The sequence below is a fragment of the Gallinula chloropus genome (genome assembly GCF_964237585.1).
Source record: "Gallinula chloropus genome assembly, chromosome: 6".
Taxonomy (NCBI): domain Eukaryota; kingdom Metazoa; phylum Chordata; class Aves; order Gruiformes; family Rallidae; genus Gallinula; species Gallinula chloropus.
Genome location: NC_140091.1, coordinates 21223293 through 21249441, shown reverse-complemented (window position 1 = coordinate 21249441; position 26149 = coordinate 21223293). Strand labels below are relative to the sequence as shown.

General features: G+C 48.9%; 1 protein-coding gene across 1 annotated transcript in view; it reads right to left on the bottom strand.

Annotated features, from left to right (window-relative positions):
* LAMC1 (laminin subunit gamma 1) overlaps positions 1-26149 on the bottom strand; it is a gene marked incomplete at its 5' end in the record, with an annotated part of 67672 nt that overhangs the window by 11947 nt on the left and 29576 nt on the right. The window contains 14 exons of the mRNA XM_084266453.1: positions 311-464; positions 940-1185; positions 3381-3569; positions 3659-3880; positions 5149-5261; positions 5522-5711; positions 5799-5921; positions 6745-6881; positions 6986-7084; positions 7187-7304; positions 9271-9459; positions 10197-10363; positions 11765-11895; positions 13739-14043. Coding sequence (XP_084122579.1) covers positions 311-464; positions 940-1185; positions 3381-3569; positions 3659-3880; positions 5149-5261; positions 5522-5711; positions 5799-5921; positions 6745-6881; positions 6986-7084; positions 7187-7304; positions 9271-9459; positions 10197-10363; positions 11765-11895; positions 13739-14043 — 2383 coding nt within the window. The remainder of the gene's footprint in view (positions 1-310; positions 465-939; positions 1186-3380; positions 3570-3658; positions 3881-5148; positions 5262-5521; positions 5712-5798; positions 5922-6744; positions 6882-6985; positions 7085-7186; positions 7305-9270; positions 9460-10196; positions 10364-11764; positions 11896-13738; positions 14044-26149) is intronic.

Sequence of the window (26149 nt, the reverse complement as noted above, 5' to 3'; positions counted from 1 at the left end):
GCAGAAGGCAAGGCACCAAGCCTTCTAACAGTGCAAGGTCACTTGGTGCCTGCACTAAAAAAGGAGCCCTTGCTACACACAATCACATGGCACTTTTCTATTTAAAACCCTGATTTAAAGCTATTTATAAAGCTTTAAGTCAGGCTTTTTGTACAGCCTCCATAGCTGCTCCCTGACTGCTGCTCTTTCCCACCCACAGCAGCACTGAAACGCAGTGGTTACGTGTGGCCAGCATCACATTCCTGCACGAGACAAGCATAGATAGCCCCCCAAAAGCAGGCTCTTCACCCAGAGCCAAGGCAAACGTCACCTCTCACAGCCACGTCCACTCTGGAGGTTGAAGAAGCCGGGCTCACAGGCACTGCAGTCCCTCCCGGTGACATGAGACAGGCACTCGCACTGCCCGGTCACTTGATTGCAGCTCGTCTGCTGATTCACAGTGCCATAGGGATTGCAGTGACAAGCTGCCAAAAAAATGAGAGGTATGAAGAAATACTCAGAAAGGTAGCAGTCCCTTGGGGTGCTAGCCAGGCCCTAAGCAGGCCTGGATCCAAAATGCAGTGGCCCAGCCTCTGCATCGCACAATGCTTCTGCTTTGATGGCACTACGCGCACACAAACACAAGCATTTTAGCAATCTAGAATCACCAAAGCAGGATAAAGCCACACATCGCTGCTGACAGGCATGAACAACAGCCTGACATGTTCTAACAATCGATCAGGAAACAGCAGCTCTTGGGGACAAAACCATTTTCAAATGCAGGAGAAACTGGCTCTCCACCTCAGTGCATCCTTCCATCCACCCTCTCCCCGCTCAGCCCTGTGCTCTGGGTTCCTGCTCTCTGCTCTTGCTTTCCAACCTCGGATTTTGCATCAACCCCCTTCCCATCAAGCTGCTCTGCCACCGATTTCCTTATCATCTGAGCGTCCCAGGTCTCACCTTTGCACTTGTCGGCGGGATCAGGGGCCAGGGGGTTCCCGAAGAAGCCGTCTTTGCAGCGGTCGCAGTAGAAGCCGGCGGTGTTGTAGATGCACTTGAGGCACTCGCCCGTCAGGCGGTCGCAGTTCCCCACAGCGTTGGGATCGATGTTGTCGTTGCACTGGCAGAGGCGGCAAGGCCTCACGGCACCGTTCTCGCCCAGCGGGTCTCCGAAATAGGCATCGTCACACAGCTCACACCTCTTGCCTGGGACGTGACAGAAACATGCATGCTGCAGCAGCAAGTCCCTTGCTGTCACCTCGCCCAGACCCCCTTTGTAGCCCCTTCTGAAAAGTAAAAACTCTCCAGCTTCCTCCCCTTCCGCCGGGGCCAGAACAGTACACAGCACCCCCAACAAATACCTCCCCAGCTCTAACCTTAAGCCATTTCTCACTGGAACTTTGCAGTGTAAATTATTTCAACTCCTCTTTCTCCTCCTATCCCTTTAAGCCAAGCCTACCTGTTGTAATCTTGTGTTAATTTAAGAAATGAAGCTGGTAGGCCTCAGTGGGGCATCACTGCTCCAGGAAGCCCCACTGCCAAGGAGATCTGCCAACCCTCCATGGGCATCCACTGAAGCATCCAACTCAGCAGTGCCCTGCACTGTACTGCAGGTCTGGCCTCCCCAGCTAGGTACAAGCTCTGTTTCACACAAGCCATCTTTTCCCTCACATCCCAAGATGACAGCAGGAAACAGGAGGAATTCTCATGCAATCACATAGCTACAAGTAAAGATGAGCTCGTAATGACACCCGTGTTGCAGGGAACCTGGATCCCGCTTCAGTTCTTGATGTAACAGCCCCCATGCGAACCCCCACAAGCTGCCTCTGGGTTTGGTCAGGGGCTTTCCTATCGATTCAAGCCCTTACAGGTATTCTGTACTTGGGACTCTGCCACGCCGAGGGTAAAATCAGCTGCTAACCACTCTAAGCCTTTCTTGCTGGTTGCAGGGAGAACAAAAGGCTCTGTTGAGCAATTCGGGTACACACTTGGGCTTCGTGGTTTATTGCCAAGGAAAGAAGATCTATACCTGTTCACGTAATTCCCTACAAACCAGCTGACCACAAATTTAGTCTTGTATTTTTTTTGAGGCAGTGTTTGAGAGCAACTGTAGCCTTCCTGCTTTGCCCAGGGACGGCACTAGCCCTTGCCCACAAGCATCCTGCAGCTCCTCTCCAGTCAGCAAACTGCAGCTTCTATATTTATTTCAGCCTGACCCTGACTCGCTCAGATCCATCCCATTTTCTGTCCAATGCTGTGCAATTAGCAGAGCTCTATCAGAAGCTAGCACGGCTCCCCTGTGGAGCATTCAGGCTTTGCACAGATTAAGTCTCTATTTCCCTTCTGTTGTCAAGAGACAGGTACAAAGAAGGAAAGGAAGCCATCCAGAGGGATCTTGACAAGCTGGAAAGGTGGGCCTGTGTGAACCTAATGAGGTTCACCACTGCAAAGTGTCAGGTGTTGCACTTGGGCTGGAGGAATCCCAGACACATATACAGACTGGGAGAAGAGCTCCTGAAGAGCAGCCCTGCTGAGAAGGACCTGGGGGTTCTGGTGGATGAGAAACTTAACATGAGCCAGCAGTGTGCTCTTGCAGCTCGTAAGGCCGATGGGATCCTGGGCTTGATCAGAAAAGGGGTGGTCAGCAGGGACAGGGAGGGGATTGTCCCCCTCTGCTCTGCCCTCGTGAGGCCCCAGCTGGAGTCCTGTGTCCAGAGCTGGGGACCCAATACAAGAAAGATGTGGGACTGATGGAGAGGGTTCAGAGGAGCCACAAAGATGATCAGAGGGCTGGAGCACCTCCCCTACAAAGAGAGGCTGAGGGAGCTGGGCTTGTCCAGTCTGGAGAAGAGAAGGCTGTGGGGGGACCTCATTGCAGCCTTCCTGTCCCTGAAGGGAGCAGAGAAACAGAAGGGGAATCAACTTGTTCAAAGGGCAGAGACTGACAGGACAAGGGGGATGGAGTGAAGCTGAAGGCGAGAAGGGTTAGAGGAGATACTAGGGGGAAGTTCTTTCCAGAGAGAGTGGTGAGGGGCTGGAAGGGGCTGCCCAGGTTGCCCCATCCCTGGGTGTGTTCAAGGCCAGGTCGGCTGGGGCCCTGGACAACCTTGTGTAGCTCCAGGCCTGGAGGTTGGTGTCCCTGCCTGTGGCAGGGGGTTGGAACTCTGTGATCCTTGAGGTCCCTTCCAACCCAGACCAGTCTGTGATTCTATGAACATGGGTAGCCTCAAGCCTCACACAGGACAGAAAATAGAGCTGAGAAAGGGAAAGATTTGTACCAGAAGACACAGCAGCTTTCAGCGCTGCTCACTGCAGGTCAGAACCCTGGAAGTGGCAGGAGACACTTCCACAGGCACACGGGATGTAGAAAGAAAAAGATTTTTTTCTGTGTAGGGACACACCTGTAGTGCCAGCCTGGCAGCTGGTGCACACCACCTCCTTGGTGCGGGGCACAATGGCACAGCTCGAGCTGCCAGGACACGGGCAGGGCTGGCAGTCTGAGGCTGTGCCAGCTGTGGCATCTCCGTAATACCCATCGCCGCACTTCTCGCAGTGAGCCCCCGCCGTGTTATCCCTGCAACTGCAGACGCCTGGAACAGAGGGGGGACATGGGTTTTGCTTCATGGTCCAGACGGAACCACCAACCCTCCTGCTGCTCCATTTTATCAGCCCTTCTTACCTGTCTCAGGCTCACATGTCTCGCTGTGCCCATTGCAAGTGCAAGGCACACAGGGGCTGTAGGGTCCGAGGCTCGGTGTCTCTCGCCGGTATCCAGATGAGCAACGCTCACAAAACTGCCCCTCATATCCTGCGGGACAGGAGCAGCTCTCCACCCAGGTCACAGGCACACCGGGTCCAGGGCGAGCACTTGTGATGGTCACGTCATCCAGGTGGCCAGCACCTGGAAAACATGGAGGGGAGAAACGCTTTGTGACCATGAAGGCGCTCATGGCTGCTTCACCAAACACACATCTGAGCAGTACAGGTGGGTGCTTGCAGTTGGTAAGGTGAATTAAGAAGCAAAACCCTCCAGGCAGGTTTAGGTAGATGAGAAAAGATGCAATACAGCTCACAAAAGGCACACACAGGGCTGGAGAGCTGAGAATAGCAAGAGAGGAGGATGCTGAGAACAGCACGTGAGTGAGAATGATCAGTAAAAGTTACATTCTGCATGCATATGGTTTCCATTGCTAAATCAAATGCCAAAATCAAAATGCCTCCCTTTCTAGGGAGGACAGACCATCTCTGTAATACACTGTCTCTAGCAAACCATCTGCAAACCATACCTTGGAGTGGACTCTTCTGCTCTCCCTCTCAGGCCATTCCTATGTCTGGCATTTGAAGGCTCTGCCCCTCTCTACCCAGTGCCTTCTCTGGAGCAGAACGGAGCCTGGACACAACACTGCTGGTCCGTACCTTACAGCTGTGTGTCTGTACCACCACAGAACCTCCAGACCACCGAGCAGAGCTGCAGCTCCCACACATCAGCCCTTGGGCGCATAGCTTGCTCCTCACCTTCCCTCTCTCCATTTCACAGCCCCACACTCCTCTTCACATGTCACCTCTTCTGTGAGAACGCTTCCAGCTCTCCCATCTTCCCCAAATGCAAATTCAGCCTTTGCATCTTCTTGCAAGAATCCTTCCTCACATGGGAACACCTAATATTTTTTTCTCCTAATTGGTGCCTGATTTCTGTAAACCCTCGTTACAGGGGACTTGGACTCAAGTTCAGTACAGGCAGCGCTTTTGAGACCTCATACTTCCTATTTAATCATGCTGAGACAAGACCAGGAACCGGGGTGGATGTAACCATTTCCAGTGCAGCAAGAACTGAGGCCAAACATCATGAACTCCTCATGTCCCTCCTACCGTGTCCTTCAGGACTCTGAGATGCATTTCTACCAATCTAGAAGACACTGGCCAAGCAAGAAGGCAAAAACCCCATGTTTAGAAGCAAACAAACAGCAGGTGATGGGTGCTCAGCTTCCATACTCTCACAGGCAGCATCTTTTCCCCCCAACTCCTCTCCAGGAGGAGCTGTCACACAGGAAGACCACATGAAAAGCAGTTGGAATGGGCTTTGCCGAATAACCTGCTGCAGCTCTCTGTGACCAGGCCCCACAGCAAAGCAACCTGAGCACTAGACCAATAGGTTGCCTGGCAGCTTACTTCTCTCGCTGTACGTCCCGCGGATCTTGATAGATGTCAAGTTGTGGAGAAGCTTCTGGAAATCAAATGCTGTCAGAGCAGGCCTCCATGGGTAGTCTGTAGCTTCATGAAGCCTAAGGGAGAAGAGCCATTACACATCAGCAGAGCTTTCAGATGCTAACAGCTGTGCCCTTTTTGAAGCACCCTTTCCAACAGCGCTACACTACTGCAACACACTTCGCACATGCTGATGCAATGCTGCTAGACAGTGAGCTTCAAATTAAGCTAATAAGGTCGTTATTCCGATCTGAACTTAATGCTGTTTATTTTCTTGAGAGCTTAGAGGCCAGGGGCACCCAGGCTGGGTCCCAGCCTGCCCAGAGAGTCCTCTCACCTGAAGGTGTAGGTCAGTGCGTTCTCGCTGGGGTAGGGGTTGCCCTGAGCTATGAGCGGCACGGAGACTCTCAGCCCAGCCCCTTCCAGCACCAGGTCCTCTGCAGAGAGGCGCGTGTCCCGTCTGTCCACACGGAAGGAGAAAGTCAGGTTTTGCCCATAACTCAAAACCTGGTTGCCTAAGAATTTGCCTAAAAGAGAAAGAAATCCTTCAAGTTAGCGGACAGAACGGGAAAAGCACGAGCAGCACAGAAAGCCTCGCTTCTCCAATGACCTACGTGGTGCCACAAAATACATGGGGAAGTAGCTGTCCGAGATAACAGAGATATCCTGGGTCTCTGCACTCCACTGGAGCGAGACTTCGGAGCCATCGCGCTGTTCGGCACGCCACTCATCCTCTCCTGAAAAAACAAACGGTGAAGAGTTAACAGCCTTTGAAGGTGTAGCTCCACACACACTTCCTGTGTCACACCGCTCATCCATCACTGACCTACAGCCTGTACACCAGCCCTAACAGACTTCAGAAACTGTGCAGAACATAGGCAGCAAACATCATCTTTCCAATTTAAGCTCCTTAACTCAAGTGCTGACCTGAACCCTGCAACAACTATACCTTCGAAATTCTGGTCTCTACAAAGAGCTGGAGCAGCGATGGGCAAACACGCAATCCCCTACGGCTTGAATGTTTCAGCCTCAGTACGAACTGTTCTCCAGTGGAATTTTAATTAAAAGATGTGCTTTTCAGCCTAGGCAGCATGAAAACATGAGCACACAGGAAACTGACTGTAGGAAAACAAGATTTCTCCTGAGCTTACAGACCCATCAGAAACACTACTGTGTTCTCTTCAGAGCCAGGTAAACCCCAAATCTGAAGCGATTACAATCCTCTCAATCAGAAACTCCAGGTTTGGTTCCAAAATTGAGAAAGCCCCCCTTTTTTGCCAGCACCACTCTCAAGCTATGAAAGGTTTATATTTACAGCTTCTGCTTGCACCTGTACAGCGTACGTTAATGCTGGGTGCCCGAGGCCAGAGCTGTAGGTTCATTCCTCCCTAGCTCAACAGACGAGCTGCAGACTAGAAAGCTCCCAGTTAACTTCGGCAGGTAACTCAGCACTTCCAAAAGTGAGATCCTGGATCTGCCTGCCCAAGGCTTGCAGTCTTGCATGGGGAGGAACTTAAGTCTACAGCCTAATTTGAGACACAAAGGAAGGCTCAGTTTTACCAAACTGGAAGCTGGAGGTGATGCTGTAGATACTGTAGCCGATGGCACTGGTGCAGACTGAAGAATGTCCAAAACAGAAGCAGGGGGTACAGCCCCTTGGATCAGAGGAATCCAGGTGGAAAAATCCTGGTTTGCATCTGGAGATGTGAAGGAAAGAGAACTCATTTTCCTGATGCTTACCTCAGGCCATCGCTTGAATTTTTCTCATTCTTGAAACAAAGCCACAGGAAGAGAAACTCACCTCTCGCAGTGGAAGCCCTCAACGTTGTCCTTGCACATACACCGTCCTGTCTCGATGTTGCATTCCCCTGTGCTGCCAGCCAGATCACAAGAACAGGGCCTGAAAGAGCCAGGAGAGCAGATAGTTCATTAAACAGCCACACAGAGGAAGCTTAGAAAAAGGCACCTAGCTTTTCTTTTAGGGAGCACCAGTCCCTCTTACCTGCACCCGGCTTCAGAGAGGGAGTGGAACCCTGGCTGGCACCGGTCACACTTCTCACCCATCACACCAGGTTTGCAGCTGCACTGGCCGTAGCTGTCACACTGTGTGCTGAGGGAGCCTGTGGGGAGAGCAGGGACAGAGCTCAGCAGAATCCCCTGCCTCTATTTACAGCTTAACAAAACGGGCAAGAAATATGGGAAAAGCAAGTGGAAAGCACAGCTTCAAGCCACTGAGAGCTCAGCTGTAATTCACAGGGATTTCTGCTCTAGCAGGTCTAGAGAGGTAAGTTGTTATCTAGCCTTCCAAACTACCTTCAGCTTTAAGTATTCCTACCAATTAATCCTTTCATATATAGGTCGCATTCTCATCCTTATTCCTGTCCTGTCCTCACTGTTACCTTTGCATGACTAACTCCACACCTGGTCTGCCCTGCAATGCACCCTTTTCAAGGTTTTATTCCCTTGTGTTCTCTCCTTAAATTACCATCTCCCTCAGGCCAGGGGACAGCCTGACCTCTTCTCTTCAGCAGTACAATTTCCTCCCTTGATCCCCAAGTTGGATTTTAAGATGAAGCTGCCTGCTCGGAGAATGTGCCTCTCTTAGCCCTAACTCACTCTTCAGTAAGACTCATTTTTGGCAGGACATCTTCCTGGATACTGCTCTGTTCAAGCAGACTTGCACAAAAAGCAGCAGCAGATTTAATCTGTGATGGACAAAATGCTTTCTACTGAGCACTGGTGCAGTTAGCAGCACTGTAAGAGTTAACCACCAGGAGAAAAAGTATGTTCATATACAGAAATAGTCACTTCTTTCCACTCCAACCCCCACCAGAAGATTACAGCAAAGATGATTAGGCTGGACAGGACAGAACTCACAAAACCTTTACCATATACAGCAGAAGCTTAAATCCCTTTTGCAGCCCCAACCTATCATTGTTTAGGAAAAGACAATACTCAGACAAAAAATAGCAATCTAAACCAATTCAGGGGCTTCAAATACACCGTGGATGCCAGCATGCCGCAGGACACCAGCTGATGGCTCAGTTATGAAGCCCTTTGAAATCTGTCCTCAAAGACCTGAGGAGTCACCTCCCTGCTTCTCCTCAACCATCTCAGCTGATGCCAACCCTCATCCCCCTTTAAAATAAGGTCTGACACAAGGACCTAGGAGGCCAGGCAGAGGAAGAAAGAGGCCTTTCTTGGTCAAATATTTCACAACTGTACAACTCTCCGACCAAATTAGATAGATGTACCCTGGCAGCCCTCTCGCTGGCTGCTTTTAGGGCATGCTGCAAGCAATTACTTATCCCAGCTTCTCTATTTTGGAACCCCACATCACATCTTACTATCTGTTACTTTGTCTCCTTCCCCCTCCTTATTTACTGTGTTGTGGTGTAGTCTTGGGATCACTTCGTATGGGTCAAGTAGTTCCCTTGATGAGAAAAGATTTGTTCTCCTGCCAGAAGTTTTTCCTTTGGTTTTGGTTTTCTTTTTTTCCCCTCCCTTTAAAGGAGTTTAACTACATATTTTGAAATGACCTTGTTCTTTTTCACCCCAACCCGTTCTGTGTTTAAGGTTACACTGGCTTGTATTTATAGTGCTTGGATGCAGCTGAAGTTCGCTCCAATTCTTCAGTATGAACAACTTCCAGAAATATCTGCTCACATCATCTTGTTTATTAAGTATTTAAATGAACTCTTCAGTACTAGGAGTGTCCAGGGTAACACATACACAAGGGGGGTGGAGGGGGAATGACAACACGAGGGGGAAGGACCAAACTCAAACTATTTCGACAAAGCCAAAAAACTCTTTCAAAACATATTTGAAGGAGTAGACGCTGTAGGGGTGAAGCAGCTAGTCCTGCCACCCCAACCACAATTAGATGCAAAGGATTTCAACCAAAGCACGATGCAAAACACATTTCCTGCATGGGGAAAAAAAACAAACAAACAAGAAAGCAAATAAAAAACCAAACCAACCCCTTGCTTTCTACCCAGTAGTTTGCAAGCAGCTTGCATAACTGAGAGAAGAGTTTGCTTTGTGCATGGAGGTTTGGAAGCAGAAGCATCCGCTGCTGGTACTTACCGACGGGGTTGCAGCTGCAGGGCAGACACCCCTCCTCGCTCCCCAGGCGATAGAAGCTGTCCCTGCACCTTTCACAGTGGGCACCATCAGTGTTATCAGAGCAGCCCCTGCAGTGGCCCCCATGGCCAGTGGAGCGGTACAGCTCGGGGTCAAAGTAGCACTCCTGCGACCTCCCGTTGCAGTCGCAAGCTGCAGAGACAAGGGTACCATTAGACAACAACACTGGGCAGGCTGCAAGGAGAGTTTCCCCCCTGGATTACAAATCCCCTCTGCATCTTGGGAGCAGGGGACCCAGGTTTCACTGGCACGAGCCACAGATCTTGACCAGGCAGCTGGGATCAATCACCACGCCCGGAGGTCAGACAGGAAGAAAGCTTTTCTGTCTGAAAAAGCTTCCCCATAAAGTAAACTACCAGGAGCTGTGGTCTGTGACATGAAACCAAGTGAAATAAATTGGCATTCAGTCACGGAGATGAGCATTTGTGGGCCGGATCTCTTGCAACAGCCTTGAAATTGGATGAAGTAGTCAACAAGTAACTACAAAACCAGTAACCCAAACAGAAGACAGCAGAAGCTAAGTGAGGAGTTTTTAAGGTCAATTATACTCTAGTACACTAAATAGGGGTTTTTTTTTTCCTACAGTTTCCATAAGATACAAGCCTGTACATTTTTGCAGGACATCTCTTTCCTAGAGGTTACTCCCATTCTTCTCCAGAAAGGAGATGGCCCTTTCTAGGGATGTACCAGAAAGGCCCTACAGTATAGGAGAGGAGTAACCAACAGGCCCACAAAATCTCTGCAGAAAAACACCGTGACCGTGCTTAATGCTGACTGCAGCTGAGACAATGTAAAACCACGCAGAGTCACAGCTTCTGGCTGCCAAGAGAGGCAGGGGACCCAGCCTCTGAGAGGTTCCCCCCACATACGCAAGCACTCATTGGCGCTCTCTGCTGTCGCTCTCCTCCACGGTCGGTCATTGAAGAAAGGAAGACACTTCTCACAGTCGACCCCGAAAGTGTTGTGCTTGCAGTTGCAGACCAGCTTCCCAAGCTCGTTCTTCATGCACTCGCTTGCATGCCCATTACATTTGCATCTGGGTAAGGAGAGACAGGGAACGTGTAATTTAGACTCCCGGGACCCAGGTCACTCACAAAGCAATCCCAAAACCAAGGGCCAGGTCTGAAAATCTGAGATAAGACAAATTCGAAGGTAGATGGTCACAACAAAACTGACACCACAACTGCTGCTTTTCAGCCAGGAGAAGACCTTATTGAGGCCGTTAAATATCTAAAAGGGGTTTACTAGAACCACAGGGAGACTCTTTTTACCAGGATCAGTAGTGGTAGGACAACGAGCAACGATTTCAAACTGTAAGAGGTTAGGTTCACCCTGGACATAAGGAAGAAATGTTTTTCCAAGAGTGAGGCATTGGAACAGGTTGGCCAGAGAAGTTGTAGATGCTCTATCATTGGAAACATTCGACACCAGGTTGGATGGGGCTCTGGGTACCCTAGGCTAGTGAAGGGTGACCCTGCCCCACAGTGGGGGGATGCGACTGGATGATCTTTGAAGGTCCCTTCCCACCCAAACCATTGTGTGAAACAGGTGCAGCGCACTCAAGATCAGCGTTTAGAAACATGAGAATACTAACCAACTCCTTCACAGTCTGTGAGTAAAACAGAGCAGGATACAGTAGATTCTGTTGGCTTTATGTGAGTGCATTCTCCATAGCTCCATAGAATCACAGGACTGGAAGGGACCTCAAAGACCATCAAAGTCCCAACCCACTGCCACGGGCAGGGACACCTCTCCCTAGCCCAGGCTGTTCAAGACCCCATCCACCCTCACAGAGAAGAATTTCTTCCTAATATTCAACCTAAATCTATCCCCTTCCAATTTAAAACTGATCCCCCTCATTCTATCACTACCTGCACTTCTAAAAAGTCCCTCCCCGGCTTTCTTGTAGGCCCCTTCAGGGACTGGCAAAAGGACTGGACAACCACAGTACTGCACGATGCCTCAGGTCTTCACAGGAGATAGCTCCCAAACTATACGTGAAGCAGACACCTTGGGAATTTCTGCTTACCAATATTCTAGGCTACAGATATAGGCAATTAATGACAATCAATAACGTGCTAAAAATCAAACCCACACAAAGCAAGTATAGGAAAAAGTTGAGGGTTTTTTCCTTTTGGTTTACATTTTTGTCACTCTTTTCACCCTCTGTCCTCCCAAGTCACTTAACATTTGATCTAACGGAAGAAAGAAGGTGGGGGGGGGGAACCCCATCTCTCTCTGCCCTGAAGTTACCGCCACGGGAGGTTACAGACAGTATTCTCAAGCCCCTACAAGATTCCTTCTAATCCGTTTTTGGTTTAGGACAGTCCATAAAGACAGGAGGCTAACGGCACCGTGTGAGTATAATCACAATCTTTAAAGCACTGTGGCAATCCTGACCCAAAGCTGTAAGTACAGAGGGTTACCGTCTACTCACCTACCACCCACTGCAAAATCTGAAATCGCATAGTAGTAGGACTTGAGAACTTTTGGGTCATTGAAAACTTCATCTCCAAATGTGTTCAGACGATTGAGAGTCACTCTGATATCTGTAGCAGTCACCCATTCCTAGAGCAGACAGAAATCCCACTGGATTAAACACCACTCACCCCCCTCGAGAGCATACCAACACTGTGTCATTAGCAGTTGTGTTTACAAAGACTCATTCATCAACAAGTTCCTTACCCACCATTTTTCCCTCTGCACCCCAGAAGCTCACACATCCCTGCCAGAGAGGCCTTACACCGCATCCTCTTGGTTCAGATGTGTTATCCAGACCCAGCTTCTATCTCTGCATGTTCTTTCCATCATCTCTTCACATCTTGACTGGTTTCAGCTGGGAAGCCATAGGAAACGTCTCCAGCAAAAACTGCTGTGGAGGCAGTTATGCAAGCTTCCTAATCATACTTGTCTATTTGACTTCAATTTTCGTGCAAAGCTATACAGTGCAATAGGAAAAGCTGTAGGGCATGCTGGTTTGCAGACAGATACCTCCAGATGAAGAGAGACAGACAGACAGACAAGTGAGGCTGGGGAAAGCAGAGGAAGAAAAGCAGACAGGGACATCTGACTTACAACACAAGAGCTTCTCATAATATTTATGCAGCATCTTCACCGCAGTACCCTACCCTCCTCCTGCAAGAGCCAGCAAATGGAGCCTGCCCCAAAATCCACGTAACCTTCACCCAGCGACTGTTGTTACTACCTACTTGGGTTTATTACAGCTTTTGCAATGCCATTTTCCTTAACATCGTAAAAAAAGAACAGGACAACAACATCTCTGTAGGTACAACTGGGCCGCAGCTGTGTCACTGCTCAGCCAGGACAATAAGGAGATTTGCTGAACTACAAACACCAGCATAAACACATGGAAACGCTGAGCACAAACTGCATGTTTACATCAGTTCCAAAGAGCAGTGCCAGAGGGCTGGACAAAGCTGGTGGTCATATCTCCCTGTTCCTTAAGTAGAGAAGTTTATCAGACAATTATACACCATGGCACTAACTTGAAATCTCTCTGCTTTAATGATCAGGCCCCCGGTTCTTCTCCCTTTCAGGAGTTCTTCTCCCTTTCCCCATTAATCTCTACTTTCATTCTCAGTAGCAAGCCCCACCAGATTCTGCCTTCCTGCCCCGCTGGCTGGGGATCACACCTCAGTCTGCTCCTGCAGAAGGGGAAGAAGCGGCCATCAGGAAGGAGACGTGCCCTGATGGGGCAAACCCCACAGCTTTGGCTCCTTGTGGCAATTCAAGCTGGAGAAATCATCAAGCAGTGTACAGAAAATGGCAAGTTAACTGGACAAACTGCTGCTCCTGGTACACTCCTGACCACTGCCCCACTGGTGGTGTGAATGGAAACAAGAAAACCCAACCAAACACCCTGCCAAAGCCACCTGGAAGAGAAACTAAACGCTGTGGATAAAAATCAAGCTCCTCACCCCAACACACATAAAACCAGGTTAGGATTTCCAAAAGCCCTTCATTTATTTAGAAGAATGTCACATTTCTTCATTTTTTGTGCTCAAAATATAAATGCAGATGCCTCAAATATTCATGTGACTGAGATTTTACCTTGTCCCCACCCTTCTGTCTCAAACAGCAGCAAAACACCCAGAACTGCCTTCTAAGCAGGCAGAGATTTGCACCCATGCTCTAACAACTTCTTCCACAATGCCTAATGACAAATCATCCTCCATACCACCGATTTTACTAACATCAGAGCCAAGAGGTCAACTGGCCCTTCAAAAGCGCCTCTGTGGTTTGTCCAATCCCAACCTACCAGCTTAAGGGCCTTTCAAGGACGAGTAAGGGCTGTAGCACAGCCCCCGGTCAGTCGGTCGGTCAGCAGAAAGCCACCACCTGCGATGACTCAGGCTCAGACCACCCAACCGGCTTTGTCCTGCTCACATACCTGTAGCACTGGGCTGTTGTCAAAGTTATAGGCACTGGGACGTCCCTCCAGCGTCGAGAACGCCACGTTGCCCCCGGTGAGAGGGGAGATGTCACTGAACTCATCCGTGCAGAGCGCCTGCTGCTCATCCTCCCCAGTCCGAATAAAGCCCCGATTGACTTTGTGATAGGTGCTCTCACAGGAGCCGCTGTAATACTGGTAGGGCACCCACGGGCCATCTTCCCTGGTGCGCTTGTAGATTGCAAAGCTCTCCGGCCGGCTGGTGTGGAACTTCAGGCGCACGTATGTGATGTCAAAGGCCTTTCCTGTGGATGAGACGAGACAGACATCAGAAAGGCTCAAACAACTTAAGCCAGAAAGCATGGCAAGAACTGCACCTTGGTTCTCCCTTTAAGAGAAACATCTCCTCTAGCCCCATCCAGCAGGATGAGCAGTGTCCTGCAGCACCAGAAGTATCTCCTCTGGTCCTAAGTAGCACATCTTCTGGCAAAGACAAGGTCAAGGAACAGAAGGCCAAAGTCAAGTGCAGGCTGAGCAGATAACTAAACATACTTACGGACTTGTGCGCAACCAAACACACATCTCAAGCTGCAGTTCTCTTCTCCAGACATAACCAAAGATGTCTGGAGAAGAGAACTGCAGAAGCATCCTTACTCCAGGAGACAACACAATACATCACGGCCACAAACAACTTGCAGGTATCTAAGACCAGGTTCAAGTTAACCATGCCACTTGATAATACTTCTTTCAAATAAGTGTATAGGAGAATCAGTATTAACCAGAGAGGCAAGAATCACACTCTAGAACCGGGTTTGTACCTCTGCTTCATCCCCAAATAGACAATACACCAAAATCTTTCAACTACTCGTGAAGCCTTCCCTCAAGCAGTGAGCTACCAAGTACACCCTCTTCTACCTGTTACCTGGGAAAGACAAAGCAAGCAGTTTCCCAGACCACGACTGAAGTCACCAAGGCACTTTTCAGATCAAAGTGCAATGATTTACAAGGTAACCATATTCTCCTACAAGGATAAATGTAAGGCCACCTCCCTGCCCTACATTCGTGTGGTCTGTGGCGATCAGCAAAACGTCCTCCCTCAGGGATTCTTCCCCAGTGACTTGACCATAAACCACACATGTGAACCAACTGCCATGGGGGTTCACCCCCCTGAGAAAAGCCATCGGGGGAGAAAGGATCACAGCACACTTCAGCCACCTTCCTCCAGCGCTCCCATGCTCCCAGGAGGTGTACCACTGCACAGTGACTCTTCACCACAGTGAGCAGATTGTGTGAGATCCGGACATCCTGGGGCATGTAGGAAGCTTACAGAAACAATGTGAGGTTTGTCTGGAACAAAGCCTTGGGTGGTTAGTCTGTACCATCACCTTCCACACTCCCACCACCTCCCAAAACAGTGCTCTAAGCAGAGGTCATGACCATCATTGGTCTCTTTGCTGGCCAAAAAGAAAGCTCCTACAAGAGTTTCAACTGACTGAGAAGCAGGTTTTCTCCACCTGTAGAAGTCATACAGATTTAACCACAACTTGTAAAGTTAATTAACTCCATTCTGTTAAATTTTTAACATGAGGCTTTGTGCCTGCTGCAGATCAGCTCTCTTCACAAGCTAAAGCAGACCCTCTCAAAGCACACACACCAAACCCAACTGCAACGAAGCAGGTCTAAGTCTCAAACCACAGTCCTTGCTTGTGGGGCACCTGCCAGTTATGCCAGGACCAGCCTGTTTTAGGCACAGCACATCCATCACCTGGCCGGTGCAAGAGAGGCAGGGAAACACTGGAAACATCCAAGTTGCAGGAGATCATGGCCAAAGGATCAACACCCAACGCTGTAAAGCAGCTTAGGCTTACCTTGGCTGCCAACCCCAAGAGATGACTAATGCCATTTCTGTTTATTGAGAAGTGTTTTTCATATGAATCTCAATGTGAGGCAAGAAGCAGACGTCGCTTGTACAGATCAGTCCCTCCTAGGTTTCCCATTTCTCCTCCTACAAGGTCAGTTCTCAAGACGAGGGCCCCTGAAGGCAAAGTATGCTTTGTAGAAGATCACGCACACAAGCCACCATGCCAGACATGCACAAGTACCTTTTTCAGGCCCATGGCAAACAAACCTGGGAGATACTCCCCATATTTTGCAGATAAAGGCCAGGAGCCCCCCTTGTTCTTCCACAGGAAGACCCCAGCCTATGTGTTGACCTGCAACTTGCCAGTCCAAGAACTCCAGCCACCCTGGATGGGCAGCGTCCTGCTGCTATGGTTTTATCACTAATAAAACCGTTGTCATCAGCTTCACAACAACATTTGCTTTGAGCTCACACAGTGATTTTCTTTGGGAATAACTCTCATTCCTGGTGAAAAGGGTGAAGACATCAGGTAAGAGCAATCATGCCACGAGTCAAAGAGGGAGAAAAACAGTGAGTGTTCTTCAATTAAATCATGTCAAATGAATTGTCCAGAATACCCTGCTACTTTGTTGTGGGTTGGTTCTCTTCTACTAGCACCACGTTCCTTTCGTACAGAGTGAAACCCCTGCACTTCGGGTGATTCCGGGGAGGAAACGCTTCAGAAGAATCCTGGGAATGAAGAGGGGGCTGGCCGTGTACTCTTGCTACAGATACAACTTTCTGCTCTAGAAGAAAGGCCAGGTCACAGCCTGCACATCCCAAGAAAGCTTCTTCCTTCCCCTCTCCTCTCCATGAGGACTGGATTACAAGCTCCAGTTGCCTGACAAGGTCTCCTACAGCTCCCTGCAAAAAACTCCAGCTCAGCTAAAGGCACAACACGTGCAAACATTTTTTCCACTGAAATCACTTGTGCTAAAGGGAACGGACCCTCCCTTTTTCACCCTCAACTTTACACAGCATGCCAAGGAAAAGGCATTCAAAACCTGAGCGAGTGAGCAAGCAACCCAAGTGAAAAAGACATTTATTTCAGCTGGCAGCGTAACTGCTTGAGAAACCCTGCTAATGGCACCGAAGAGGAATGCAGTCCCTGCACGCGAGCGGCTCTGTGCTAGCTCCCCACCAGCTCGCCCTCGGTAAATACTGCAGGAACAATAAGAGTTTACCCAAGAGCAGCTGGCACAGTGTTGAAACGCGTTTCCTCGCTGTTTCTACCCAATGTGAAGCTGGGGCTTAGTAGCCTGGCAGCTATCAGGGCTCTTCAAGGTTGCAGAGCCTTTTCCCAGCAAAGAGAACCCAGCGAGGCTGATTTCAAGTCTCTCAGGGCTGAAATGGCAGCAGCAGGAACCAGGTGAAAGGCAGTTGGAAACGTTTCATTTGGAAAACAAGAAGTCATTGTTCTCCTGTTCCACAAAGCTGGTAATTATTTTGATCTCAGCCCGTGAGAAGCGTCTGATAGTGTCAGGTATCAGGCAATACTTCCCCCTGAGCACGGAGAAGTGGCAGATCTATTCTGCAGGAAGAATTCCAGATGTTTGTTATGAAAGTTCATTAGTAGAAAGAGGACTGTAATTAGTGATTAGTAGAACTTAACAGGACTTAACCGGTTGCCCAGGGCCCCATCCAACCTGGCCTTGAACACCCCCAGAGATGGGACACCCACCCTCAATCTGGGCAGCCCCTTCCAGCCCCTCAACACTCTCTCTGGAAAGAACTTCCCCCTAAGATCTCATCTAACCCTTCCCTCCTTCAGCTTCACACCATTCCCCTCGTCCTGACAGCGGCTGCCCTTTGAACACGCTGATTCCCTTTCTGTTTCTCTGCTCCCTTCAGGGATGAGAAGGCTGCAATGAGGTCCCCCCGCAGCCTTCTCTTCTCCAGGCTGGACAAGCCCAGCTCCCTCAGCCTCTCTTTGTAGGGGAAGTGCTCCAGCCCTCTGATCATTTTTGTGGCTCCTCTGAACCCTCTCCAACAGTACCACATCTCTCTTGTACTGGGGGCCACATACACAGGACTCCAGCTGGGGCCTCATGTGGGCAGAGCAGAGAGGGACAATCCCCTCTCTGTCTCTGCTGGCCACCTTCAAGACAGTTCTGCAATTACAGATTCAAACAAGCAAGTCCCAATGCCTGCAGATACAGCACCAGTAGCACTGGAAACATACAGCATTGTTTGATGCCAGGGATGCTCCCCTCAACAACCTGATCACATCATCAGGCTGACCGCAGCTGCCAGATGCCATCAGCAAGGAAAGCCCTTCCTCAGCAGGGTTACTGCCCAACTCTCTATCCCAAGGTCCACCAGGAAGCGTGCCATGCTGCAAACCATAGATTGGGGAAAAAAAAACCCTGTACCCAAAGGCTATTTAGATCTTTAGAGACTCCTCCCTTTCCCCCAAGTTAAGAATTCACCCCTACTCACAAAAGGCCTCCTTGTATTCAGATCCCTCTGGATAATTTACATCAGGAAAAGGTCCCACCAGCTGGCACAGCCATACAAGCACCGAATTGTGAGCAGATGCCTGGGTGAGATAAGCCCCAGACAACATTCGCCTCCTTCATTATCGGGCTGGCCGGGCTGGCCACAGCCCCTGCACGCGGAAGGAAACCACGCTACCTTTCCTGCGGTCCCTCGGTGCATCCTCCCACCCAAGAAGACAGCACTGGGCAAAGAACAGATCCTTTGCACATCTGTTTTCAGCAGAATTCACAGAACAGCTATGAAACTGTTAAGACTTTGCTGGTTATCATTTGCTTGGCTCTGGTTTCATGACACCTTTTTTCACACAGGTACCTGCTGACAGCTTCCTAAGCAAAAGTTCAGAGATCTAAAGCCATCCAGTAAGAGCCATCAGCATACTTCACACTTTTTTTTTGTTTATTGAATTTCTCTTCCATTTGCAGTGACAAGACAGGGCACAAGCAACTACCTCTTTCTGCTCCATCTGACCTGTTTCAGCATCATTCCCAGGAAGAAACACCAGCTTTCCCAGTTTACTAGAGTGCAACAAACGGCACACTGTCCACCCAACTTGCCTTTACTCCTACATCAACCCTGCCCTTCTTGAACCTTCAACTCTCCCCACCACCCAGTGCACCTCTGGACTGGCTATGAGCAGACAGACTTACTCCACTGGTCCAAGACAAACAGCCATCTGTTCCTCCCTGACAAACAACAAGTCACCAGCCATAGCAGTGGGAGATGCTGCCTCCTCTTTACACAACCACTGCATGCAAAGGGCAGCATAGATAGGAAACAAAGGGCTACAAAGATGATGAAGGGCCTGGAGCATCTCCCCTACAAGGAAAGGCTGAGTGACCTGGGGCTGTTCAGCCTGGAGAAAAGAAGCCTGAGAGGGGATCTGATCAGTGTCTGAAGGGTGGGACACAGGGGAAAATGGCCAGCCTCTTCTCAGTGGTCTGTAGGGAAACGACAAGGGGCGATGGCATAAATGGGAGCCCAGAAGTTCCGCACCAATATGTGGAAGAACTTCTTCCCAGTGAGGGAGCCCTGGGACAGGCTGCCCAGGGGGTGTGGAGTCTCCTTCTCTGGAGATATTCCAGCCCCGTCTGGACGCCTCCCTGTGTGACCTGTCCTAGGGACCCTGCTTTGGCAGGGGGGTTGGACCCAATGATCTCTGGAGCTCCCTTCCAACTCCTACAATCCTGGGAATCTGTGAAACCTCACACAAGTCAAACACTGCACAGGATGGAAACACTGATGTAAATACCAAGGTCAGCAAGCTCACCAGGTCTCATTAAGACTGATCACCACTTGAGACAGCCAACCACTCCAAGCTCTCAGCTGCTGCCATATTTGTTTGGGCTCCCATGCTAGAAACCTCCCTGGAGCACAGGGGCTGCTGCCGAGAGGGAGTATTTAAGAAAAATGAGTTATCCCATCCCATGGAATGGCGCAGGACTTTCCAGCATGCAGATGGGCAAGAGCAGGATGGTGTTTATAAGGAGGGGAGAGAAACATCCTGAGCAACTTGCTCTTTTGGAATGAAAAAATTTTATTAAACAACAACTCAACACCTGCAAGACACATAAGCGGTAAGTTATGTCGCTTGCGTCACATGCACAGGAAAAAGCCAAACTTATGACAGAAAGCAAGAAATTATTGTAGCTCCAGAGAAAATGTCCTTTACAACTACACCCTAGCTTTTTGGAGAAAATCTGTGGAGGAGGAGAAGAGCACCAGCAAATGGAAAATCCAGGGCCTGAAGAAAAGAACACGCAACATACTCGTGTTGTGATTTTCATGGGGAAATAACAGATGATGGGTCCTAATTGCTGGGTGGCTGCCCTTAGGGAATTCAAACCAAGGATAGTAAGCCTTGGGTTCACTGTTCTGGCCTCACCTGAAGAGCCTGAGAATTTGGGTGTGTATGTCACATACAGGAAACGTCTGAGGGATTTTAACGCAGTCTCACCACAAGCCACGCTACACCAATCCCGAGGTTCTGGCACTCGGGGCTCTGTCACCAATGGGTGCCTGGGTTTTAAGGGAGCCCAGTGGATAAAAAAAACAGGGATTGCTTTTTCTGGGTGTCCCTACTGAAACAGGGACGGAGGAAGGAAACGGGTTTGGGACACTGGGGGAATGAGCGCAGCCCTGAGCGGGCTGGAACGAAGGTGAACTCCCACCACCCCATTAGATCATGCATTCTTCCAGCACTCCCAAACAAAGGCACCATTGACTTCTGCACGTGGGCGGCTCCGGACAGCAACAGGCTGCCCAGTAGATAATTGCATGATAATCCAACATTGATAAGTCATTGAGGCTGCTTGTTCTAGTCATGTTTCCCAAGATTGGGGGGGTGGGGGGCGGGGAAGGAGGAGGGGAGACTTCTTCTCCCCCCCGCACGGGCTGAAGGCAGCCTCATAAGAAATGCATTTTTTCATTTGATCACTCCTAAATCAGCGTAAAGAGTCAGAAAAATGTTGTCTAGTAATTCAGTACAGCTTGCTGCCTTATTTGTACAGCTTTGATGCAAAGATGTTAAGTCCACTTCCCAAAACATCCAGCTGTGTTTATTCACTGGGGACTGGAAAGATCCCATATACACCACAAAAGTCCTATCTGCACAGGAAGCCTCAAAGTCCTTTTTCAGCACAAATGATAAAAGCTCCTTTTTTTAAAAAAAAAAAGAAAAAAAAAAAGGCACTTTATGCTTGGCAAGCACAGCCAGATCACAGATGATCAAGGACACCACGGGCCAGTCTGGGGAGAGCTCCGTTTCGTTCGCATATCCGGAGTGCAAAGCCACCTCCTGCCACCACTGTCGGCAGTAAGATGAGTGAGATCTGGGGTATGAAAGGTTGAGATTCTTGGAGAGTTCAAATGTCCAGAAGCTGTTCTGACTCATACACAAGAGGTATGGGTGAAGCCACGTAGCTTCCCCAACTGAAGGGGCACAAGAAGGTGAGAGTTTACTCTCCCAAAATGGAATTTTTACACCACCCCCCCCCCCCAAAAAAAATAGGAAGGGGGGGGAAAAAATCATCTAAAGAGTTTATCCAGAAAAGGTAAAAACCCCCCTGCCTTTTGTCCTTTAGTCTCAGCAGGATGCATGGCACTTACCAAGAAATCATCAGTGATAGTCCGTGACTTCAATAATAACAAACAGCCTTTTAAAAGTGGAAATTTCCACCCATTCCAAGTCACTGAGCACCCCTGGTGCCCCAGCAAGGTTACATTTTCCCAAGAGTTTTCCCTGTGTTGGAGATACACCTATCATCCACTAAAAAACAAAGAAACCAACCACCACCACAGAGCCCAGAAGATCAGAGCTGGTGGCAGCACCAGGCTCAAGGAGATTCATGATAAAGGTTTCAGTTGAGTCATACAAGGCAATACTTCTCATCCTTGGTGACATGGCCAGACATCTCCTGGGAAGGTTCCTTCCATAAGAAAGCACATCCAAAGGAAGCACACCAAAGCAACAAGTCTTACCCACCCTTAAGTTGCATGCCATGAGAATGACTTGAAGTGACAAAACAAAGGGCATTACATTTTAATTTCCTCTCAGGTACCTTACTTGGACAGGAGGTGGAAAAGAGAATATTCTTTATGTTCTGCCTAACTGTATCTTCAGACATGTGGGTACGGAAGAATGACTAGATAAAAGACTAAAGATTACCTTTCAAAGCCCTAAGCAAAAGCTTAAATAGCTAAAGAAAAAGTTGCAGCTCCTTTAAATACAGTATTTGGCTAATTGGCAAACACTTGACTTCCCATAATAAGAAAACAAATTTACTGGACTGCAGTGAAGAACTCTGCAAGAATTACAAAACCATTTATTTAAAGGACAATTAGGTTTTACTGACCTGTGACAGGAGAAAAAAAATATCTAATAAGTATGGATGGGATAGTTAGTGCAGGAATGCTAACAGCCCTTCCTGAGGTCTGCTTTCCTTCTGCACACCCTCCCCACAGCCTCACCCTCTCCAAGCAGCTCAACGCCCTTCCCTCAGCTCTTAACACACACACACACACACACACACACACACACACGCGCGCGCGCGCGCTTCCAACCAGCACACCAAAAATCAAAGTACACACAATGCCTTGGTTTAAGGAGTTGGGCAAACTCAAGGGACCAGATTTGAAAACATCCTGGCCAAAGGCAGCATCTAAGTTGGGGTTTTTTTGGATGGTGCGTGTGTGTGTGGGTGAGGTGCCAGACACCCCCCGCTCCAGCCCCACCACTCCTGGAGGGGAGGTACACCAGCTCCCACCAGGGTGTCTATTAAACTGTATTACAGCCTATATATTGCGATAGAAGCTACACTAGTTGCTATTAAGTAGTATTTTGAATCCTTTTCCCCAGCCTACTAAAAGTCAGGGCCTTCCTCGCTCGCCTCCCTCCTCTTCCACGCGTGCTCACAGCCCACAGCAGCTCTAACAACTGGCTTTGCTCCTATCTGAATGAGATATCAAAAACACACAGCTCATGTTGGCCAGCCTAATTAAGAACAAATTAAGTGATACAGCTATATACAAGCGTTCTGAGCTGCACCAAATTCAGCAGCTCCGGGAACAAGGTGACCTGCCACACTAGTTCCCACCCCACTGTCTGTACAGAAATGTTCCAGAACACTGAATTCTCTGGAATTTTGATGGTTTCATCTCCCTCCCGCCCCTGCCCTTCCACCTCCCACTCATCAGCCACAGATTTTTATTCCCCCCCCACAGAGACAGGCCGTAATTAACACTGCAGCGATTTGGAAATAATAGTGTTGCTATTAGCATCCATCACCCGGCCCCGGCGCAGACAAGGCAGCTTCCCTTCCTCGAGTATTTAAAGAGTTTCACATTCTTCAAGAAACATTTAAGAAACCGAACTTCCCAGCACACCCATCTGCAACACCACGTTCAATGCAGTGCAGTCTGCATGCCTCCTGCCTCCCCATCTCCCACTCCTCCCAACTGACTCCCGCCACGGATTTTAAGTAGCAGCTTGTGTGCCTTCTGCTATCGTTTAATGCATTTGCAGTCAATTAGGGGCTTAGGCACAAGCTACCATTATTTATGAAACACAAATTACAGCAATATCCATACAGACCATTTCCAGCCACCCACACAACAGTTTTACTTTCTCAGCCTATTAAGCCAGGGAAGGAATTGGAATAAACAGACTCGACAAAACCATTGCTGGAGCAAGGCCATTTCCAAAACAAAGCTTGCCACTGAGTTATGTTTCAAATATGTTCTGGAAAGTCAGAAGCAAAGGTCTTCCAAATTTTTCTTGAAGCAGAGAGGGAATTGCACTCCAGTTCTCCACTCGTGAGTAGCAGCCAGCAAGGCTGGACAAGGAACCAGCAAGGACAAGGAGCTACTGAAGGCACCGAGTATTTCTACAGAAAGAGTTTAGACTTGAGATGGTAGCATGATTTAGTGTGCCTGCTTCTGCACAGAAGATCATTTTGGAACACCACAAACCAAGAAAACGAAGCTAGATGCTCTCTGCTGACCCTTCAATACTAAGGCTAGGCTTCTCAGTAGTTCCAGCTGCAAAATCTGAATCCCTTGGCTTAACTCACAGACTAGAACAGAGCCAAGATCAGGCTCCAAGACAGCTCAATGTATCCATGCTAAACCTAGATTTGGAAAGTTACCTGTAGATCAAAACTCCTTCCACCCCAGGCTAAAGGCTGCCCATTCAGGAGCAGAGAAAACTCTGGAAAAGCAAAAAAAAAAAAAAGTGTGTGTGTGTGTGTGTGCAGTCTTTCCATATCATTTTGCCTAAGAATGAGATTTCCAGGCTGAGTCAGCATTGCTTCACAGCTCCTTTACATAGGAAGGATGTAAAAGGCGGCACTGACATGGTTCCTGAAGTGGGACAGAACAGCCCCCGGGATTCCCCCCTCTGGCAGGGAGGGAGCTCCCACAAAGCACAATTCCCTCCAAAAGCCCCAGCAGAAACAAGAACTAATTAAAGTGTTTACAACTTTGAAAGAGCTTCCACAGGGACTTCAAACTTGTAGAGCTTGTCATCTACTAGCCTTGAGACATGGGCCGCACACTATGGTGGGAAGCTATATGTTAGTGCCTGGTTCCCAGCGGCAGGAATGCCAAGTGAAGCCTAATTCCAGATGGGCGATTAGTTCACCTTGGTAGCAGCAGGGCAGCGAGGCAGCTGCGATGTGAGGAACAGAGCAGGCAGCCTGGAGGAAGCTAGGCAAAGAACTACATTTCATTCCCAGATGGTCAGAGGTCACAGGGCTCAAGAACTCAGACCTGCCTTTAAGCAGGAAAAAAAAATAGCAGCGTGGATTAGGAACAGCTGCAGAAACACTTCGGGAACAAAGCCCAGAAAACCCACTCGCTTCAGAAAAAGGAGGGTCATCAGGCCTTGGGTTGTGGCAGAGGACACTGCCAGGGAGGTAAGTTGCTGTGGAAGAGGATCCCTGAGAGCAGCCTTCCAAGAAACATCTTCTACATCAGAAGAGAACCCTCCCATCGCCAAGCACTGCGTTGAGAGGCACTCAGCACAGCTTGCTGGATCACACCACATCCTCCCCATCCCCACACGGGTCCTTCAGCATCATCAGAACAGCTCCAGATCTCCCGAGGTAGCAGCACTGCCTAAGAGACGGTGATCCCACAGAAAATGACTTTAATCACTGGATGCCAAGTGATGAGGTTTTCTCCCAGCACGCTACACCACTGAAGCCTAAATAAACTCTACCAGAAGGTATTTCTCAGGAGAGACTATTGAAAATTCTTTTTCTGATCAGCACTGCTGGGCAGCAACATTCCTTTAAACATGCTGAGTCCCGAGTTGATGAAGCTGGACGGTAACTCTCATGACTCCATTAGCAACATAAACTACCACACGTTAAAACTTCAGTGGGCTGTTGACCATCAGTGGCAGCCCATGAAAGGGTCAAGATATTTCTTCCTCCCTCTGCTCTCAGGGTCCATATGCATACCAACGCTTTTGACAGCATTTTGGGGTGAGAGGAAGAAACGGCTACTTAAACCCATCAGTAAAGCTGCTGCCTTTGTGCAGTGAAGTCCCAAACAATACAGTGCTCTCAAGCCTCTGTCCTTACTACATCCTCACACTTAGCAATAGGTCAAACCCAAATCAACCTACCTGCGGTCCTTCAATCTACAGGCACCCCAAGGGAGCTGAAGAGCATCATGCTCTTCAATCCACCACTGAGTTACAGCAGCAAGGGCCTGGCTTCTCAAAAAGCTCAGCTCTTCCAGCCTCCATGGTGTTCCCATGTCTCTGCTGCCTAGAACAGTACCTTGTTCATTGGCCAAAGGATGCTATCACCCCAATCTTCAGATATGACCATTACCAGGATGTCAAGGTGGTTGCAAAAGATGAAAGTCTGGGCAGCTTGAAGCTACTTTGGCCTGAAAACAGAATCATTTGAGAAACCCACAGAGCCTGGCTAAGATTTCCATTTTCCACAGAAGAGATGCAGCCCACCTTCACCAAAGCATTATAAAGCCCTTGAACTCTGCTCCACCTCATCTGGGATGACATGCTTCTTACCTCTGCCTCCTTAAAAACTTGTTACTTCTTCCTTCCTAAACAAGGATCCAGCTAAAGCAATCAATATGTTTAGCACTTCAGAAAGGATGTGTGTCAATCCATGCAACAGAAGTGGAGCAAAACCCCAACGATACAAATTCCTGAGGCTTACTTCCTTCATGGCCTCATGAGGTGAAGTCCACCATTTCCCAGTAAAGTTCTGATATCAAATGAAGATTAGTCCTTACCTGTAAAGCAATTAATAGGGACAGCCATAGGCAAAACCTGCCCTCGTTTTAAACCCTCAACAGCAGCACACATTAGCCATCTTCTAGCACAACACACATTGTCCTAGGTCTCTACTTCAGATATACAAAAATTAGAGACAAAACATTTTACCAAAAGATTCTGCAGTCACACAAACCTCTGAAAGGAGTGAAGTCAATCTCAGGATCTGTCCACGTTAAGGAAACGCTGCAAGCACACTGGAACAGTA